Source organism: Oryx dammah, unplaced genomic scaffold (genome assembly GCF_014754425.2).
Source record: "Oryx dammah isolate SB20612 unplaced genomic scaffold, SCBI_Odam_1.1 HiC_scaffold_7, whole genome shotgun sequence".
NCBI classification, from domain to species: Eukaryota; Metazoa; Chordata; class Mammalia; order Artiodactyla; family Bovidae; genus Oryx; species Oryx dammah.
In genome coordinates this window covers 14,783,082-14,805,183 of record NW_024070191.1, presented here as the reverse complement: position 1 = coordinate 14,805,183, position 22,102 = coordinate 14,783,082, and the positions used below count along the sequence as shown (strand labels likewise).

Sequence of the window (22,102 nt, the reverse complement as noted above, 5' to 3'; positions counted from 1 at the left end):
TTCATTGTATATGGTTTACTCCTGTGAGTGTTTTCCAGCAGTAGAAGCAGCTCCCGAGGGTCTTGCCACTGCCTGGAAGCGTGAGCAGGTTATGAGTGAGTGTGAAGGCGAGGGCAGCATTAGTGTTCTTTCGGATGACCTAAATATGTAAGATAGCATCCTCATTTTGAGATCTAAAAGAATATCTTAAAGAAATTGCAGGAAGTATCAGCTCATAAGTAAGAAGAAACAGGATATAATAGATTTCTTCATTCCAGCACTTTCACCAATGCCTCAACTTTTCAAATTAAGCTCTATTAAACTGTTAATAAGGAAAAATTCTCCAATCATTTTACCAAGTTCTTAGAGTTACGTGGAATACAAAAATTATTTAACCCAGAGGTTCCCACACTTACTTGGTTGACAGGGCCAAGAGAGCTCAGTAATTTTTCACACACCCTCAAGCCAAAAGAAGTACCTGATAGTTGTGCTTAGTAAGCACTTAGGTGCAGACAGGTTAGTAAATGGTCATATTCTATCAACTCAGAAGCAAACGAACAAAAATCATATACTTCCCCGGCATCTCCAAACAGCCAAGGTTATTTTAGAGCTTCCCTGGTGGCTCAGACGGTAAAGAGTCTGCCTGCAATGCAGGAGACCCGGGTTTGATCCCTGGGTTGGGAAGATCTCCTGGAGGAGGAAACGGCAACCCGTTCCAAGATTCTTGCCTGAAGAATCCCATGACGAGAAGAGCCTTGTGAGCCCCAGTCCATGGACTTGCAGCACATCGGACACAACTGAGCGACTAACACTTCACTTCATTTCATATACTTCAACTGAAAAATAATCACTTACCCAATTCCCTATGATCACAGTTACTTGTTACTGGGATGCCTGTGTGTACTGGGCGCTATAAAATTTCTCAGATTCAGAATTAGATTGTATTTCACTTCTCTCAATTACTGGCCCAGATTACTTTCACAGGGCACTTAGACACTCCACCATAACAATCACGAGAAACCCAGATTTACAAAAGATGTGACGTCACCTAAAGGAAGATAACAGGATCTCTGATGTTGAAACTGGGAACTGCCTCAGGCTAGTGGTGGATACAGTGTCTGTCTGATACACATCACTGTGTTTTCCTCAAAAATGTGAACTATGTTCCCAAACCCTTGTGAATCCACTGTGGTGGGTGCTTAATACAGAGATCTGGAAACCAAAGGTTTAACCAGTGACCTTGGGTCTCCTCATTCTGAATTTTTCCCTTTGCATCTCTGCTTGTTCTTCAGATGTTCAGAACTAAAAGAACTAGAAAATGTAATCTCTAGTAAATGAGAGCTTTCCATTCACACTGTCAACACCCTGGAATACTTAACCCTTTAAGACATTGACAGCTGCTGTATATTGCATATTCAATAATATTGCCTCTATTTTATCAGAAACACTCATCCCCCATGGCTATTTTCAGTTTGCAGAGTTTGCTAAAATCCTGTTGGTGCCTCTCCTGAAGATACATTTGGTTGTATGTTTTTACCATTTATGTCTTTCTATATTTGGTCTTTGGTTTATTTGATTTGCTTTCTTTTGTTGTCCCATTTCTCTGTATTATTATCTGCATTACAAAATTGTTATTTTAAGTATATATTTAAAAACATACTTTGACATGAGAATTACTCTGTCAATTTAAAGGTCTGCTGGCCTTACTACTTGTGATTTTACCAACAATTAATTCAAATCATACTTTTCAGCACTCAATTCCCTCATGTCCAATAAATGAAGTGCATACACTCCTTAAGAAATAAAGGAAAGCAAGACTAGCATGTGGCAAAATATAATAATTATAATGTTGGTGGTTATAGAATTTATCTTTTTGTTATAGCTTTCAAAAAGAATTAAATTTAAGTTCTTTTGGTTCCAGGGGAATGAGCAAAACTATTTATTGCACATTCCAGCTACAAAGGAATGTGGGAATGGAATTGGAATCTGTTCCTAAATAGAACATTAACCTTCCAATTTTAGAAGTCTTGTTATGCTAAGCTTCTCAAATCATATTAAAATAGCTGATGCATTTTCACTTCTTTTGCTTCATGTTGTGATTTGCATCAAGTGTAAATACATAAATCATATACTTCTTGTTCAAAAGTACCAAAACTAATTTTTTAAACATGGTCATTTCAGTACTCTAAATATCAATATTGTTTTATCTCAATTAGGCAAAATTTCCCATAACTAATAATAACTATGGGAAGACAGAGAATGTTTTTCTTTATGAATCTTACATATCAAATGTATTATGCCTATAACAGGTAACAACTTTTACTTCAGGAGGTCCTTCAGGAACCATAATAGCTCGAATACAGTAAAATCTAAAATGATGGATATGAAAGTATGTTATACCATAGCTCTTAATCCTGAAATACAGGATATTCATAACTCTAAAAGCTAGTTATACTGCTTGTAAATTTAATCTTTGAATTCAAATGGTATACACAAATTTCAGTTCTATACATGGTGTTCCTCAAAGAAAAACCATAAAACATTAAGTATAAAATCTGATTTTTTTTTTTACTAAATCATTGGCATCTATTTCTAGGACATAGCCCTGGCGTGTTCCTTCTGTCTTGCTTCAGTTTAGTCTGGGGTGGGTGTAAAGTTTGCAGACGTATCCCACGGTTCCTGGTGCTGACTGTTCCTCTCTCTCGTGGATGTCCGTCACATTTCACTGAGATGCACCATACGCATGTGCTTTCTCCTTTGCTGTGGCCTCTGCTATGTCATTTTTTTGCTTCCAGATAGCGGTGGGTGTGCTCGCAAACGTGCCGCCATGTCTGTTACATTAACATCTGTGAAGAGAGTTCAGAGTTCTCCAAACCTGTTGGCTGCAGGTATAATATCACTAACTCACAGAATGTCACATTTGAATGGCTTTCTCTGACCTTTCTCTCTTTCCAGAATTATCCTGTTTGGATGACGAAAGTGGCTGTAAATACCTTTCTAATGCCCCACAAGTTCTTATTTTTCTTGTCTCAAGAATAGCTCCTATCCCTTATGACTGTTTTGCTCTAAAAATAAAAAATGTCAAAGGGAACTGATATCTTGTAGAAAATATTTTAAAAACCTAATTGAAAACAACAGTCACTTGCCAAAAATGTGTTAAGTAGCTGCAAGTTTTAACAACTAAATTTTTGTGCATGAACTAAAGTAACATAATATTTAATTAAGATAACTCATGGGTACTTTTCTTGTTTTTTACCTAAAAACTGTTGAGGGTGGAGGCACAGAGTGTCAGAACTGGGATTTGCAGGAAATTGAATCTTTATTAATTTGCTTCTCTAACAAAGGTTGCAAATAAAATGATAGAATATTAACTTTGAAAGAGATTTTAAATCTCCCTTTAATCCAATCAACAAAGAGCTTTCTAATATATATTTTTAAATATCTTGGTCCAATTAAAATTAACATGAACTTGCAAGTATAAAAATACTCTAGAAAGTAACTGGGAGTGTGATATTTCAGCATCCACTGAAGTGCGTCTTTTTATAATAAATAATCTCTCATGACTTCAATCCTAGTCTCCCTAGACCCTGAAATATACCCATATCACTAGGTAACTGGTTAGTTGGTTGGTCAGTTTTATTTTTCCTTGGTTAGTTGGGGTTTCCTTTGGTTTTTTAAATAATATTCATGGGTTTTGGAACAGAAGTGGGAAAGGGATGAAGGATATTTAAATAATTCTAATTCTCACTGTGCGTATTAGTGTCTGTTACACACATGCATTTATTAGTCAATTATTCAGGATGTCCTTGACTTTGAAGCCACTTGACCCCAAACTATCCAGTTTTGTTGAGGAAAATCAAGCTTCCATGTGGAGAATCCTACTCCTGCCCACCATCTTCAATCAATAAATAGATTTCAATGTCTAAGTTTAAATACAAAGCCAGGTGGCTCCATAATATATAACCTTTATTAAAAAATATAAATTGCATTGCAATGGATGTAATAATGATCTCATTTTGGTTTGAAAAAAATTATCTTTATATATATATATTTGTACCTGTTTGTTCATGTGTATGTGAGCATAGAAAATGTTAGAAAAACAATCATTTCCCAAACTCACAAGGATTTGTCAGAATTAAATGAGGGTAAATGAAGAAAATAAATGGATAGGTTTATCATAGTACTGACAAAGACAGTAGCCATTCAGTAAGTTAACTTGAATTTAGTTAATACATTTAATTATTGCAAGCCACTTGAACTCTCTAAAGAAAGGGGCTATAAGAATTAAAATCAACATAGCTTTAAAGAAAAGTATCTAATATAGCATATCATACAGAAATTTAAGTAAAACCTAAGAATAGAGACTATAAGGTAGGGGGTACTGCAAACACAGCTACATAAAAATCATAATGTTCTAATCATAAGGGTGGAAAGGACCGCTAAGGACATTAAGTCCAGTCCCCGACACCAAGCCAGGAAAGCCCTGACAACTTCTCTGACGTGTTTGCTACCTTCTGCAGCATACAGGGAGTGCTTGTTGTAAGAGGGAAGAGCAGTTAAAGTTCTTGGTTCTCAAAGACTATTTTCACGCACAGAATAGCCAGGGAGCATTAAATCTATCCCATTTACTCATTCTTAATTTTTCAAAGAAGCAATGACCACCCACTAAAGAATACTAAAAATTAAAGGCTCTGATCCCTAGAATTCTAGCTGTTTTTTTTTTTTCACAAGTGAATGGTTATAAGTGTTCAAAATATTAGACAAAACCATTTTCTCCAAGCATCTGCCAAGTTATTTACCTGGCCAATTCTTTAAAAAATAACCAAAAAGCTCTATTCTCTTTACTTGACATGTGTCTAGGATGCTTCTTATTATCCACTCCAAATCACACCTGCCCTCCCTTTCCTAAGCTTTCCTGGCAGGGGTGAAATAAAAACAGAGCTATGGTGAACAGTGTCCATGTGGGATGCTGTATGACTTTCAGTTCCTCTGAAGAACTATAATATTAGTAAAATAGCAAATCGGCACTCGGCATTTTATATATCTAAAATTAGGTTTATGTTAAAAAAAACTGAAATATTTGTACACCTAAGGATTCCTAAAGGACCACCCACTTAAAAGTAAATCTGAATCATTAACGTCCAGGACCTGGACAGAAGATTAGGCTGAATGATCTCTAAGATCCTTTCCAAAATTAAGGCTTTATGATTCCAGGTGAAGTTGGCCCCATGGTATCATAGAACCAAGCAATACCAACTGAGTACCTAAAATTGTGCATAATTTATAGGAGATTCTTGAAAGTATAACTCCAAATAAAACTGAGAGTAAATATGTCATCGGGCTGCTTTCCAGCTGTATTATCAAAAGCAATTTATTAGTACTGAAATGCTTACTGCAAGACAGTGGAATACTTGAAACAGCTTTTTCATTGTTGAATATAAAATCACTCTTAAATGGCAATAAGAAGAAAATTCAAAGTCTAAGAGTGATTTGAAAATATCACATAATATGGCAGTGTATTTTATGCTTTCTTAAAGTAAAGAAGAATTAAAGCTACAAAAAATTGATGGCATTGAAAGCTAAGGATCTGGTGGTTTGATTCATTGTTAGGAGAACCATTCATTGTTTACCAAATTTTGATCCTTCAAACTGATATTTAAAAACTCATATATTCACCTTAAGCAGTAATAAGATAAAATTGAATTCTTGCAATAATACTGAGGGGAAAATAAGCGTTTGATATATATTTTAATTATATATCATATTTAATTAATTCTAATCTAATTGAAGTAAAAACAAATGCACAAATTTCCATTAGTATATTTTATATACCCAGAGTTTTAGAACTGAGATAATGTTTGCCCAAAAAACAAAATGTACATGGTTTTTTTGCCAAATTATCTTTACTGCATTGTTCATTTTACCAGAGAACTAATTTTGACATTTCTTTTTCTTTTAGGGCGTGATTCTCAGTCACCAGACTCAGGTACCAAAAAACTATTCTGAATGACTACTACATTTGTTTTGAGTTTTTTAAAACACATATTCATAGCCACATTGTTACTCTTACAGTAAACTTAAACTGCATACACAGTTATGCATTTTTAACATCTAAAAAGAAAATTTCAATTTTGGAAATAAAAATAAATTTTATTTTAAAAATATGTTAAAAGTGAATGTAGATATTTTTGTATCCGATTTGTTTTCTCTTAATAAAAGCTTGGAGATGTTACAATGATCGAAATCAAGAGACACTGAATGGAGATGCTACATGTTCCTCTCTTGCAGCAAAAGGTTTTAGAAGCGTTCGACCAAATCTACAAGAAAAAAAATCACCAACTCAGGTAATCCTGCACACTGCTGTCCACTGTGTTAATTTAAACCACTGCTCTAGAGTCTCTTTTCTAGTAACATGCATATTTTGGTATGTTTTATTCTTAATATGTTGCTTTTATATTTGTCTTGACTTGTATTTAAAACATGGAAGACAAGTCTTAAGTTCAAAACAGGTTATTGATTTTTCTCTTTTTCTGATTCAGCTGATAAAAGCACATCAGTTTCTGGTATAATTTTCAGGATATTTTCTAATTCTTAGAAAAACAGCCAGTTGATGATTTGGATTTCAAAGTTATGAGGCCAGCAATATATTATTTACTGAATAAATATGAGTTACGCAACTGCTTGTTACATTAACTAAAGAAACTCTGTATTGGAGATATTAGTAAAACTGTCAGAGGCATAAGACGTGTTACCAAAACAATGTGAGTAAATACTGTATATATACCTCAAGGTCTAAAAATAAACCAAGAGAAAATATTTTCACTTTTAACCTAATTTCCCAGAAAGTAGATGGAGACAAACTTGATAATATATTCTCTATAAAACTATTTTCCCCCAGAAGGCAACTATTGACAATAAATTAAAATGCATTCTAAATGAAATAAACATGATCATTCAATCTGGCCAACAAAATGTATAGCATAATAAGAAGGTGTGACATTGCTTTACTTTCTTTAAGGGTAGAGTTAACACTCGTTTCTTTAATGATTAACTTTGACTTTCTCTCTGTTTTTCCTTCAACATTATTTCTTTCTCTGGATGCTTTTGGTAACCCAGGCACCCCTTCCACCACCCAGAAAAGAGAGCTTTTGTAGCTCCTTGATAACCAATCATACAAAGGGTGACATTTTAGACCGATCAGTAACTAACACACAAATTCCATCCTGTACAGAATTCTTTACTAACAAAACACCTCTCCAGGGGACTATGTATTCTAATGATGATTCTAGCCAGACAATTGTATATTCTGAAGAATCTAACACAACCGTGTCATATACACAAAAAATCACTAATCCACTACCACCACCTTCCAGCACAGGTCCCCCACCAAAAGCTGATATGAGTACCCCATTTCTCCAAGAGGACTACACCCAAGATTCTCAAACTCGGAGAATTTCCACATTGAAACTAATCCATAACCAGGATCCAGGGAGCAGCATCACCTTTAGTCCTCCGCAGTTTCCCAGATCTGTTGAAGTACCATCATTGCTCAAAAGGCCTTGCTCACCACCCGCTAACCCAGTGCCTGAGAAACACACAGCATCTCTTTCCATCCAGATAGCTCCCCTTTCGGGACACGATCCTGAAAGCCACAAACAGCCACCTGAGCTTTCTCCAGAGACTGCAAAGATACCTCTTCAGCCAGAGAAACAAAGACCTGCAGTTGCTGCGGCCTCTCAGTCCTCAGACTGCCAAGTGGTACCTTACACCTTCCGATCTCTTCTTACAGCCTTCTGTAGGGACCCTAACTCCTTTGGTTTGGGCTTCTTATATAACCCGATGCTTTGTTAGTTTGCAATCAGGAAAGGAGAAAGAAACCATCTTCCTATTTAAAATCCCACCAAATTCATCAGTAAATTTCTAGGGATCTTTTAATTTAAAAAATCTACAGATCTTTTACCCAGAAATAATATTTTATAAGCATCTTCCTTCTAGGTATTTATTAGAAATCATTGATAATTGGTTAACAATTAAAACTGAAAAGTACTTTTAAGTTTTAAAGAAATATTGTTCATGCCAGATTTCTGAGTACTTAGATTTTACTTTATTTACATGGGTAAAATCTCTTAAAATAATTGTCCATTATAATTCACTTTGAAAGAAACAGTTATCTTAATTCTAGCAGAATTTATTTTCTTGTAGTTCAAAATTCATTTTCATTGAAACTCGATAAATTTCTATGTTTTTAAGTTTATTATTTCAGAAAGTATATTAATAAATCTTTAGTACTCAGACTATTCAAAAGTAAATCTGTATTTCCTTATATGTTAAATTCTCCCATAGTGTCATTCTGCTGACATTTATGAATCTAGTTAGAAGAGAAATGTGTTCCTTTTCTTGGCTTTTTCACAAAATAATGTAATGTGAAGAGCATAAGCTTTAAGGCTAAACCGTAGATTCCAAGCCAAACTCCATCACTGGCTATGTGATAAGGCAACCATCCTAACTTCTCTGTTTAAATGGTAGCCATTTATAAGGACATAATGGCAATTGCAGCAGTAGTGGGAGTCCAGAAAACACTCATACTTGAGTAAATAATTTGAAGGATGGTATCTACTGTAGCTGTACTATTAAAAGTCATCCAAGACATATCCTTGAAGCAAGGTATTTTTTGTCTTTCTAGAAAGTCTTCAACAGACATCTGATTGACATCAACATCCTTCCCACACACACCCACCCATAAAGCAGAAACCTTAAGCTTCGATGATTAAAAAGACAAGTGGGTGTTCCTACTAAAATACCTCCTTCATCAGTGCAAATTCTTTGAATTAGGGTAATATCTTCTGAGAGCCCCCATGAAATAATAATAAAAACAGTAAAAATGACAATAACAGCTAACAAATACCAGGAGTTCACTATATGCAGGTACTGTTCCAAACCACTCACATTTATTAACTACTTCCACAATCCCATGAAGTAGAGAGCAAAATCAAGCTGAGACACCACAGACAGGGATGGGCTAGTGTCAGAGAGCAGACTTATTTGTGTCCAAGAACGTGTCCCTGGGAGCAGATGTAGAAGTCAGAGCAGACACCACCACAATCACAACTCAGTTCACTCATCTGACATAGTCTGGCTTGTAAAAATTGTTTTATTATGCTTAGAAACTTAATTTGAGACCTTTCTTCCCTATGGTTTTGTCACCATCTGGGCTGGCCAGAGACAGTTGGTTTCATTACACAGTCCCCAGGGAATCAGCGTGATCCACAAATCAGGATTTGAGATGCTGTCACTTTGATTCATTTAGGGCTTCTGAGGCGGCGCTACTGGTAAAGAACCCGCTTCCCAGTGCAGGAGTCATAAGAGATGCCAGTTTGATCCCTGGGTCGGGAGGATCCCCTGGAGGAGGGCATGGCAACTCACTCCAGTCTTCTTGGAGCCTGGTGGGCTACAGTCCATGGGGTCACAAAGAGTTGGACGTAACTGAAGCAACTTAGCACACACTTAATTCATTCAACAAATATTTATTGGGTGTGTGTTATCTGTTCTAGCCACAGAGTTGCATTTGAAACCACTGATGATTAAAGTCTTGTCGATGGCAGAGGGAACAAATATTAATAAAAACTTAGATAAGTAGATTGCATACATTAGAAGGAGATTATGTCAATAAACTAATCAGCACTGGCCAGGAGTGAGGAGAGCAGAGTGCATGTTAAATAGGGTAGTCAAAGAGCCCTCATGCAGCAGACGGAGCGGCTTTGAAGGGGGAATATTTAGTAGTGTAAAGGCGTTCAGGCTGAAGCACGCTGGGGCTGCTCAAAGACCATCAGGGAAGCCAGCGGGAAGGAAAGGAATCAAGTGAGGCTCAGAGTAAGAGGAAGTCAAGACCGAGGTAACAGAGGCCAGATGGCAGAAGTTCTAAGAAGCCACTGTAAGGATTTCAACTTTTACTCTCAATGAAAATGGGAGTCCGTGGGGGAATTTAAGGCTACGACTGTCATTATTTGATTTACAGTCTAACAGAATCATTCCGGCAGCTCTGTGGAGAGCAAGCTACAGGAAGGCAAGACGGAGAGTAGGCAAGCCAAGCAGGTGGCAATGGCAACAGCTTAAGTGAGAAATGGCGGTGGCTCTGAGCAGGGTGGAAGCAGGGGAGGTGGTGAGAAATCGGGTTCTGAATGTATTTTGAAAATACAGTACATACGACTTCCTGACAGGTTGCACGTGGGAGGTGAGGGAAAGGAAAGAGGCAAGGCTGCCTTCAAAGTTTTGCATCTTTGCAACAGGGAAACGATGGAATTTGCCACCCATTGTCCCCTGAGATGGATAACCATGGGTAGAGCAGGTTTGGGGAAAGATCAGAAGTTCCATCTGGGACATGATAAGTTTGAGGTGGGTTTTAGACATCCATGTGCAGAGGTCCAGGATGCAACTGGATATAGGAGTCTAGAGATCCGGTGAAAGGCCCGGGTTGGAGATATAAGCCATCGGCTTATAGATGCTTTTGCAGCCATGAAACTGAATGAGATGACCAGAGCATGGCTGCAAAGAGAGGAGCAGGCCCAAGGACTGAGCCCAGGGGCATCCCGATAGTAAGGTGGAACCAACTCAGGAGCCTAAAGGCAGTGTCTACTAAGGGAGGAGGAAACCCAGAAAATGTGGCCTCCTGAAAAACAAGTGGGGAAAGTTCATTAAGAAGAGATGGTTAACTGCACAACTGATGCTGCTGGTATGTGTAAGATGAGATCTGCTAACCTGTCGCTGACTTAGAAGTGGGGAAGGGGGCTTTCCCAAGCTCCCTCGTGAGCTTCAGAGAGACTGGGAGGAGAAAAGTTGGAAAGTCAGCTCCTTAAGGAGTTATTAATGTTAGACCTTTCACTGAATGATTATCCTTCCCTGAGCCTCATCTTACTTCATCTGTAAAATGGGGATAATAATGCACCATTCATCGCATACTATTGCTGGGAGGTTTCACTGCCTATAAGGAGCTGGGTACAGTGACTGCCATGATACTCCCTCAGTATGGAGTAACTGTGGTTATTTTTAAATATCCTTTTTCCTGTGCATCTGATTGGGGAAAAGAAATATATTATTTTCAACAATACATTTTCTGAATGGGTGGATTAAAGTTTGTTTTATACCACTTTGTCAAAAAGTGGTATAAAACTGTTGCAGTTCTGACTTGTTTTAATTGTGTAAGAATACTGAACTGAGATCCACCCACTTAACACATTTTAAAGTATACAATATAGTATCATTGACTACAGCCACGGTTTTGTACAACAGATCTCTAGACTGTGAGCACGTCACCATCTTGCATGACTGAAACTCCTCCTGTGAACAGCAGCTCCCATTTCCCTGTCTCCCCCATTCCTGGCAACTACCATTCTGCTGTCTGCTTCTATGAGCTTGACTGTTTTAGATCCCTCATAAAAATGGAGCCATGCAATATTTCTCCTTCTGTGACTGGTTTATTTCATTTAGAATAATGCCTTTGGATATCATCTGTGTTATCTCATGGGACAGGATTTCCTTTTTTTCAGGCTGAATAATCTTCCCTTGCCTGTATATACTGCGTTTTCTTTATTAATTCATCCACTTATGAGGATCTAGACATGTTTCCACATCTTGCCTATTGTGATATACTTTAAGTCTCATTTGCCATGGAATGGCCTTTCACAGCAGTGACCTTTTGTTTTAAATACCCACATTCCATATTCTTGTAAGAAAGTCTCAGTAAATGCCAAGAGCTATCAGCAACATATCATAAATCAGCCAAATATATTCTCTATTATAAAGAATCATCCTCCCAAGAAAACAGCAGTCCCAAGAAACAAAAATGCTTTGCTACTGCTGCTAAGTCACTTCAGTCGTGTCCAACTCTGTGCGACCCCATAGACAGCAGCCCACCAGGCTCCCCCATCCCTGGGATTCTCCAGGCAAGAATACTGGAGTGGGGTGCCATTTCCTTCTCCAATGCATGAAAGTGAAAAGTGAAAGTGAAGTCGCTCAGTCATGTCCAACTCTTAGCAACCCCATGGACTGCAGCCTACCAGGCTTCTCCGTCCATGGGATTTTCCAGGCAAGAGTACTGGAGTGGGGTGCCATTGCCTTCTCCAACAAAAATGCTCTATTGAGAGTAAAAAGGAAACTTTAGTGCTCTAGAAGTTTCATTTATATACTTCTCCTGCTTTTATTAAAGTCTGACCATTAGTGTAAGAAAAAAAACTATAGCCTACCATTAGGAATTTTCATTCTCTCCATATTTGATAATATAACAGGTTGCTTTATAAGCTGCATATGTTATAATTTACCTCCTACACATTTATGTATAGAGAGAACACAAAATGAGGTATGTTACCCTCTGTCACTATGTGAACAGATACCCTGTTGCTAAAAATGTTGCATTGTTCCCAATGTCAGATAAGTGCAAGTCTAAGTTAGAAGCTTTGAAAGACAGCAAAATCTACACCTCATACATTTTCTCTGGCATTTTTTACTGCTGTGTCCTTTACTTCAGGAGAATAAACTTTATGATATATATAATATATAACAAATCTATTATGAAATAAAGTTATCAATCATTTGCCAAAGCTTTATTTCACAGATGCTGATGCACAAATGTTAGGGACTCAGAGGGGACTTTGTCTCAGTGTCATACAGAAGAGGGAGAGAACTCATCTCTGTGGCTCCATGGGGTCAAGACGTAGAATGTGAAGGAAGGCTGATAATGATTAAATGCCAGCAAAGTGGGATGCTAGAAAAGGTAGAGAATATGGATTATACTTTCTGGACCAATCCCATCAACACCAGCCCCAGTCACTCATGTATTCTATTAGGTCATGAAAAGACAGAGATACAAAACAACTATGATGATTTTCTCCAGTCATCTATCTGCCACCAACTCAGTAGGGGGGAAAAAATCTGCTCGTTTTAAACTAGTTTTTCCTACTTCAGAGTAGTTCAGAATGAGAAAATACTTCCCTCTCCTTTCCATACTTTCGTCTTCCTCCTCTTACGTTCTCTTCAGGGAAACAAACATTTGTATTGTGATTCTTTCTCCCTCTGTGTCTAAGAGGGTATTTCACTAACGCAGGCATCAGGGTTATGTTCAAGAAGCTCCAGCTAGCCTAAGAGAAAAGTTACAGCTTTATCCCAAGATATTTCAAAGTTTGTGTGTGGGTGCCCAATTGACTGTTGAACTTTTCAGTTTTATCCCTGGAAATTTAACTGTGATATCAGTCAACAAGAGGCATTTTACTGTTATTTACACACACATACACGTGAAAATTGTAAGCATATCAGCTGCTTGAAAGAAATTCAGAAAGTGAGATAGCTCTGTTTCCTGTAGACACTCTCTTTAGAAAAACAATGAATAAGGACCTTTCTTAGACACAATGCTCTACAAACTGATCATATTCTCTATAAGTATGGTGGTTTTAGAGATGATATTCTTCAGCTTTTGATATGTTTCACATCCAAAGAAAATGGGCAAGCCAGTCCCAAGAGGGATACAATCATTAAATTTTTCTTTTTATTTTAAAGGAAAAAAAAAACTTGCTTTACACAGATTACTCAAATCTTTTTGAATCATTTAATTTAAAAAATTTTATTTAGCATAAACAGAACTAAAGAAATTTACATTATATGAAAATGTCTTAAATGAAACTGCATTGTTATGAGGAATTTCATTGACATTATCCAACCCAAGACTGTTCTATACTGAATTCCATTCAGACTTGTAGCAAAATTCTAACCTATTAGACTGTAATTATTATAGTTTCATAATGTTACAGTTTTACTTCCATTAAAATCTAAACTTATGATTAAAAACTTACTAGTAAAAGGGTGTAGTCCTTCTAAAACATTTCAAGTTCTGGGTTATTTTAAGGCTTCTATTAGTTAATTATAAAATCTTAAAACTATACAAGTATAAAAGTATCATTTAAAATGAGTGGGTTTTTTTTACTTTATAAATTTTTAATTTTATATTGGCTTATAATTGATTAACAATGTTGTGTTAGTTTCAGGCGCATAGCAGAGCGATTCAGTTATGCACATACATATCTATTCTTTTTCAAATTGAGATGTACATGTACACACTGCTATATTTAAAACGGATAACCAACAGACACCTACTGTATATACAGGGAACTCTGCTTAATACTATGTAACAACCTAAATGGGAAAAGAAGGTAAAATGAGTGTCTTTAAACAACAACAACACAAGCTTACTAGGTAAGAATAGAATAGAGAAATCTGACTTTTATTCAGGGCTGGAGTTTCTTAACCTGTTAAAGTTATGCTTTTGAGTATTCATGGACTCCTAAAGTTGACATGAAATTTTATGAATTTGTGCATTTTTCCTGAGAAGGATCAATAGCTCTCAGATTTCCAAGGCATCTATGAGTAAGAGATGATTTTATATAGTGGGTTTTTTAAAAATTCTTCAATTAAACATCTGAGGAAAAAACTAATTTTAACTTTTTATGAGATCAGCAGTCTACATGAGATCAACCGTTATGAACATGACGACTGGCCAAGAACCACTTAAATCTTTACTAGGCAAGATTTTTAAGTTTATACAGTTATGTTTACTGTATTCCCCATCTTTGTATTAATATAATACTTTGGCTATCTACATTACAACTGACACCATACCAAACACTCAAAAAACCTCTATTCTGGAGGTGGGGGTTTCAGAGTGAGAAGTAAGAAAAAATATTTTGGTTCAGAGTTCCATTTACTCATGTTGAGTGAATACATTTATCATCATATTTGACCTGTGTGGTCAGATAACAGAAGGTTAGGACAAATAGTTATCTTTAATGAGCCATCCACTCTCTTCCTTTAACAGACCACCCTTCCCACCATGTTTAGCCTCTTGGGTTGTATAGCCTTGGAGGTATTAAACCTTCTCTTTTGTCTTCAGTTTCTTTCTCCTTTACCTAAGATTTAAAGCCAACAGTAGTTCTAACCAACTAGGATGTACTCTAATATCATCAATGGCTGGTTTTTGTTTTGTTTTGTTTTTTCCATTTTCACACAAAGATACCACTATTTTCACTGCTAGGATACCTTAAAGTTCAATTCCTTTAGCATCTTACAGTGAAATCAAAATAGAGATTCAATGAGTGGAAAGGAAACAAAATTCCCTTTCCACTTAGTTGTGTTTAGTTTGATCAGTCTCTATATCTGTAAATCAGCATAACACGAGGCAAACTCCTCCCCCATTTATAGTTGGGGGACACTTTCCAAGAAGGAGGCAGTAGGAGAAAATTGCTATAAGATTTTTCTGGTGAAGGGAAACTAATTCTGCCAACTGATGGATAACCAGGTATTAACTTGCTGTCACCAGTACAAAAACTAAAACTTAGGAGAAAAAAATTCCATTATGCCAACACTCTTAAGCCCCTACCCCAAATGAAAGCTGTGTGAAAACTGGTCTTTCTTATTTCCAAAAAGCACTGGATTCGTTTTCTGCATGTTTTCATGCTTTTCCTCTACTGTGTGGTTGGCACCTAATCCTTCTAAATATATTTCCTTAAAGTGCTTGCAAATAAATCTGTGCTTTGCCTTCTCTGTCACATTGCAAAAAAAGAGATGTTTTTATTAATTGGATAATTTGTCTCTCTTCTCATTATTTTTTCCTCAAACTCAGCTTGGAAACCAGAACTTAACTGCCAATGTGTTGGAGGTAAATGCTTCACAGACAAATCTGATCAGAAGCCTCTGCTCCATGCCCACCTTCTGGGGTACCTCATAACCCTTTTTCACAAGACGGTGGCTCCAGCCCAGCCTCACTTACCCTGCCACCACCTGCTGATTTGGGGTCTTCACACCTGCAAATACCCCCCAACCTTTTCATGCTGTTTTTATAACCCACATCTCCCGGGGCGAGCACTCCTCCTGCTCCTCCAGGGAGTCCTCCTTAGCCACCCCAGATGAACTGCAGATAGCTGACTCCAACACCACTGACCGTTCTGAATTACTTTCCCCAACCTTGGATCAGCAGTCTGCCATGACAGATGGCATCACCTTAACCACCCCTGCTATCATGCATGGAATTACTCCTCTTTCCTTTGCTCCATCATTTTTTAAAACAGATCTCCAAAAGCCAAAAGGACCAGTTTCTTGTCTGCCACCTGATTTTGCACCTGAGCATTTTTACTTGCATAGGTGTTGATTTCATCTAAACCAATCCTGTATCATCTATTAGGGAAAATTCCATTAGAGTCATCCTTATAAGCCTATTTTAGGCTGAAAAAGTCAATTATATTCTCTTAATTCATTTTAGAGTCACTTATGTTAACACTGTGTTGCTCTAGTGAGTTGTACAGTGATTTGCCTTAATAAGAAGGTTTCTCAAAAATTTAGATATGCATATAATATTATGGTGATTAGATTATAAAGTCTAAATCCTGGTAGATAATAATTTACTTCAGAGACTCATATGAATGTGCCCTGTGTGAGCAGTTCACATCTCCTTATTCATCACATACATGACCACTGTATGATGTTAATTCTTGTTGCTCCTTCATTAGCAGCTACATCTTTTGAACCCATTTGTCCAACAGGAGTAAATAATGTAAATAATCTACACTGCAGAAATTTAGCCCTAAGAATTTTTTTGGAACCATTTTCCCAAGCCATTCCAGTACAGAAATTTATGAATATTTATTGTTTTATATAGAAATGATTTGTCTTCCATTTAGATTAAATATAAATATTTTCCATACATATTTATGTCATTTACATATGTCTATTTGATAAGCAGCCCCTAAATGAATGATTTATGAATGATTGAAGTGCTTCAAAATTTTATGGTGCAGATTTTCAATTATGTATACTGCATATACACCTGGAAGGGATACATATATCCTCGTGGAGCTAGTTGTAACTGAACTTACCTTTTTTTTTCTTTGCAGTGCAATAATAAACGTTTATTGTTTTAGATTCTGAGTTTTAGGTGGCTTGTTAAGCAGCAATAGCTAACTGATACAAAAACCAACATTATATGAACTTACTTTAAATTGCATATACCATCTCCATGAGATGGCTTTCCTAATAATCATTTCATATAACAATAAAATATATTCTAAAGTTCTAATAGTAGTATTCAATTAGTAAAATCCTAATTGATTTAACATGATGAAAGACTAAATCTATTTGCAGTGTTTATTTTTTCTTAACCCATAGCCATTGTTATTGAAACCATCAATGTAGAAGGAAGAGCAGCTTTCCTAATTTTAGTTACAAAACATGATAGTTTTTAATTCTCTGACCTTTAATGTTAATTCAAACACATTATAACAATAATATTGAAAATATATTTACAAAGATCAACCAAACTGGATTTGGGCCACAAGGCAAAAATATTCTTGAATAATTCATCAAAGGTATATAAGCATTCTGAAGCATTTGGGGAGATCTGTGCATCACACTTATTCGAATGGCCAGTGCTCTAAGTTAGAAGACCCTCAAGACAGAGTTGCTTATAATATGAGAGTAATTGCTGTAACAGCTCAGAGAAGTACTTCATCGTTAAGCACAATCATTGTAATGAAATGCTTACTGACTTTAGACAGATGTGGCATGGCTAGAAAGTAACAAAATTAGATTAATTCTACATGATTTGAAAACATCTGCTTTAAAGTGAGAAATCATGGAAACGTGAAATTAATCGACTACCTATGTTTCAGGCCTGTACAACAAAAGTTTAATTGTTTTAAAATAAGTAGATTAAGTTCACAAATTATGGTTCTTTATCTGTATGCATATGTGTGTTGTGTGTATACTATATTCAGCTGTATTTTAACTAAGTGCTCGTGCTAACGTTTTATCTTATTTGCATGCATTATACCATCTGCACAGTGCCCAGCGCTGCACTGTGGACAGACAGGCAAGCTTAATAGCAGTGAGTTCAACCTCTCTGAACTGAGCTGATTCAATTCAATTTTAATATGTATCTACTGAATATCTACTATGCTATTAGCACCAGGTTGCATGTTATACAGGAAAAAAAATATGTTTAAAAAGCATATGTATCACAATTTCCAACAGGGATCTTGAAACACCAATGGGGATATGAAAATACTCAGATAAAAAGCTATCAAAACAACAAATTAGTATTCCTATAAAGGGCTAAAAAGTGAAATGAGAGCAGGAAGTAGCCAGAGATTTAACACATCTTTCTGATGCTTTGCGAGGTATTTGATTCTTCCAGAATAGATTGCTTCAGGACATATAAATCCAAACAATTATCCTCCTTCTGTTAGTCACCTTGCCCTGGAGACACTTATTCACAAGAGGATATACATCCGTGATTAAACCTGAGAGCCAATCCCTTTCTTCTTGTCAAAGAACATTCATTTCAAATCCCACACGCAGAGCAGTATGACAGTGTTCTGACTACTTAAGTCCTGAGCATAAGAACAGATTCACCCTCCTGTTTATTGTAACTGACTCCTGTGAGATCTTTGGACATCACTGTTGGCAGAGTGCTGTGCCCAGTGGTCAGCTGCTTGCATTCCCTCATCACCTCCTATGGTCTCTGACATAAAAAGAAAGTGATTTTCAAAGTAAAGGAAAATAGAAAAGACACTGAAAAGAATGTGCCATGCCCTTCTCGACATCAGTTTCAAAGTAAATAAACACTTGACAGCTGATTACTGTCATGTGAGTGGAAGTCTTTATTGCCATTTAAAGGAGTGTGGTGTATAGGGGAATGTGTACTTTAACAGGATGTCTTTGCACTTTTCTCAGAGCCAGATAACAGTGAACGGAAGCTCTGGAGGCACTGTGAGTCCAATGAGTTACTATCAAAGGCCATTTTCCCCTTCTGCTTACTCGCTACCAGGCTCACTCAATTCAAGCATGATCATGCAGCATGGCCGATCACTTGGTAAGTCATCTGATAGTCATGATTTTCATGACAATTTCAATATAGCAGGTACAAACCACATGAGAAATATATAAAGCATCCAAATAATTTTTGTGAAAGGAAAAAGCAACATGCCACACTCCATTTTTTTAATGATCCTATCCTAGGAGAGGAATTAAAGGCAGAGGATTCAACACTGGAGAAAATAGACACCCAGCTATTCCAAGACAATGACTGCATCTATGTCTCTGTGTGGAGAGGGCTATTAGATATTTGGGGTGATGGCGTAGAAAGAAAGAGATGGCCATTTAGGGAGAAGTGAGTGCATATATACCAGGAGAACATTCCATGAGGGACAAATACCATCTGTGTTCGAGACAGCCCTTTCTTTCATGGAAAAGCTTTCATTATAGAACTGTTTAACAATTAAAGCAGCCTAACAAGGGGACAGGCACCTCACAAAGTAGTAAATTGCTGTTGGAACCGAGACCAGAAGACCATCAGACAGGGGTGTTCCTTTAAATGATTCCAGAATTTTATAGGAAGTTATTTCTAAATCTTTGGGGAATTAAGTCAAAGATAGAGCTCTCCTCCAGAAAAAGAAATGAACATTAGAACAGCCACATAAATTTTAAGACATAATTTCATGGGGCTAATGAACTCTTTAGAGCCTCCTGGAAAAGAAGCTGTGCTATGTAATTCTAGAAACACTTTTATGCAGCAAACTATGTTAGGACAATTTAGAAGATAATGTAATAAGTATTTATTGGCTTTTAAAAGAGTAAAGAAAAAAACCCCAAACATTGGGAAACTGACCAAATCAAATCATCATCTGAATTGAAGCTGAAAAAGGTTCCATGCTTAGCAACCGGAAGGCCTGCAGGACAGGTGAAAACAGGCAACCTGGCGGAGGGCCACGTGACTTCAACCTACCTCTCGGAAAAGCAGGAGACCAGCCCTCTGGACACCACCAAGCAGCAAAGAGAAAGGAACTAGACAGGGCTTTAACTCCCATGTCTTCATTGACAGTAGACAGCATCTTCTCATCCCTGACACTGTGTATTGAAAGAAAATAAGGGTATTAATTTACCCAGGAACACCAGCCTGTGGATTATGCAACTCAAACTTCTGCGGCCAACAAAAGCTCTCTAATTATAAGACTTATATGGAGCCACGAGACTCATTAAGCAGAAGTCTAAATATACTTGCTCCTTCTCTAAGGCTGCTCCTGGGATCATCTGTGAATCTTATAATGATGTCCTTTTAGAGTATAAGAAAGTAGAACGTCTTTGTGCCAAGACACTGTAAGCACTCTGTGGTGTAGTATTATAATAGGAGTCTGACATAGTTAAATTCTAAATGGAGCTATGCATGAGCATACCCACCCTTGCCATAATATTTTTCCAAATAATTATTATCAAAATTAGACTCTCCTCTTTGTCTCTTTTAATGAACAGTTTTGTCCCTCCCACTCCAACAAATAAAATATATAAATACTTGAGAATGGACAGATTTTTATATTAGAACATATCAATGGGTCAATTTTACATATAAACTATACTACACAGAAAGAAATTCTGTAGATAAATATTGAACAGATTCTGCCTAGAGGAACTATTCTGCCCTAAAGGAACTTTATAGAGTTGAGGACAAAAAGACTGAAAATGAGAGTTAGTGAACCATATAAGAGCATAATAAAATAAAAGGCGAACTTATATTATGTAAGCTATTAGTTCATAGAATCCTAGGAATCACATATTAAGACAGAGTTAACACCATTTAGACTGGGACTTTGCACATACTCAGTGCTCAAAAAATATTTGATAGAAATACTAGCATCGTGGTGTCCACTCAAATCCTTTCCATAATTAAATGGAAAATCAGAGGCAAATATCACTTTGCATCTTAATTTGGAGTTGCTTGGGAAAGATATTACTTTTATATACAATAGCACATAAAGCAGTTTTATTCTTAGCCTTATTTATCCTTCATCCTGAATTGAAATGGACTGAAAAAGCCTTTCTGTTGAAGACTAAAACATAATCAGAGTATAGAAGTTATAAATGTTACAATGGATTTTAGTTTGAAGAGGACTTATCTTTATTTATCCTTATAATGATGAGTCAAATTTTTAAAATATCTTATGAAGTTCTGCTACAAAACACAGTCATATCTTTTAAGATATTTTTTAGATCTGCTATATCTATATCTATACTTATATGTAATCAATGACTGCTACCCTGACATAAAGACTTCCTTATCCATATATTAAAAAAAAAAAAAAAGACCCAAGTTACATGAGCAACAGACCTGGCAAACCATGGCTGACAGTCATACTTGGTGAGCAAAATTTTGAAATTTACTGTAGAAAAACAAAGTCATATCATCAATTGTACTGAATAAATGATAATAATGTATAAATACCCATATACTATAAGTGGAATATATAGTACACCTATGTCCTCTTTGTTTCTTACAAAAGTACACCAAAAGTTAACAAAGATGGCTTGAAAATAAGAATGTGATAAATCTTAGCCAAACTGTATGCTTATGGCAACTTTCACATCCCAGGGATGAGAAGTCATGGTTTTTGCTTCTTTAAAGTAAAAACAAAGCTATTATGGCCATCATAGAGTCCTAGATAAAAATAATACTAATAGCTTATGATCATTTCTTTACCCATATGCCTTAACATCCAAGTATATGTTTGGATGTGAAGATTTTCTGATGTGATTAGGAAGTCGTCATCACTGGACCCACCAGGAAAATCTCAAAAGCACTTTCTTAACACAGTGGTGGCCACACGGCCACATGGTCTTTCAACAAATACTATTCTTCCCTTAACCCCTGTCACTGAATGATGAAGATCTTGTTTTCAGAGGTCCAAGCAGTATATACCTACATGTTAACAAAGAGTGGCTCAAGTTTAAGATAAATGAATTAAAAGAAATAGTGATGGAAATACACTCTATATTTATTTATAAATATAATATGGGGCTTCCCTGGTAGCTCAGTTAGTAAAGAATTGCCTGCAATGCAGGAGACCTCAGTTCTATTCCTGGGTCAGGAAGATCCCCTTGAGAAGGGATAGGGTATCCACTCCAGAATTCTTGGGCTTCCCTGGTGGCTCAGATGCTAAAGAATCTGCCTACAAAGCAGGAGACCTGGGTTCGATCCCTGGGTTCGGAAGATTCCCCTGAAGGAATGCATGGCAACCTACTCTAGTATTCTTGCCTGAAG

General features: G+C 36.6%; 1 protein-coding gene and 1 long non-coding RNA gene across 14 annotated transcripts in view; one reads left to right on the top strand and one right to left on the bottom strand.

The window, feature by feature from the left end:
- SORBS2 (sorbin and SH3 domain containing 2) overlaps positions 1-22,102 on the top strand; it is a 209,612-nt gene that overhangs the window by 110,675 nt on the left and 76,835 nt on the right. For 5 of the 13 annotated variants that reach the window (XM_040243088.1, XM_040243086.1, XM_040243084.1 and 2 more), the window contains 4 exons: positions 2,775-2,867; positions 5,939-5,965; positions 6,199-6,323; positions 18,745-18,883. In XM_040243088.1, coding sequence (XP_040099022.1) covers positions 2,775-2,867; positions 5,939-5,965; positions 6,199-6,323; positions 18,745-18,883 — 384 coding nt within the window. Of the gene's footprint in view, positions 1-2,774; positions 2,868-5,938; positions 5,966-6,198; positions 6,324-7,095; positions 7,738-15,640; positions 15,677-18,744; positions 18,884-22,102 lie in introns of all 13 variants that reach the window. The other 8 variants (XM_040243075.1, XM_040243083.1, XM_040243082.1 and 5 more) reach the window with 4 other exon arrangements.
- LOC120865738 lies at positions 2,539-19,882 on the bottom strand. Its single transcript, XR_005721491.1, has 2 exons — positions 19,796-19,882; positions 2,539-2,825 (listed from the first exon to the last, which is right to left on the bottom strand). It is a non-coding gene; the product is annotated as an uncharacterized LOC120865738 (long non-coding RNA).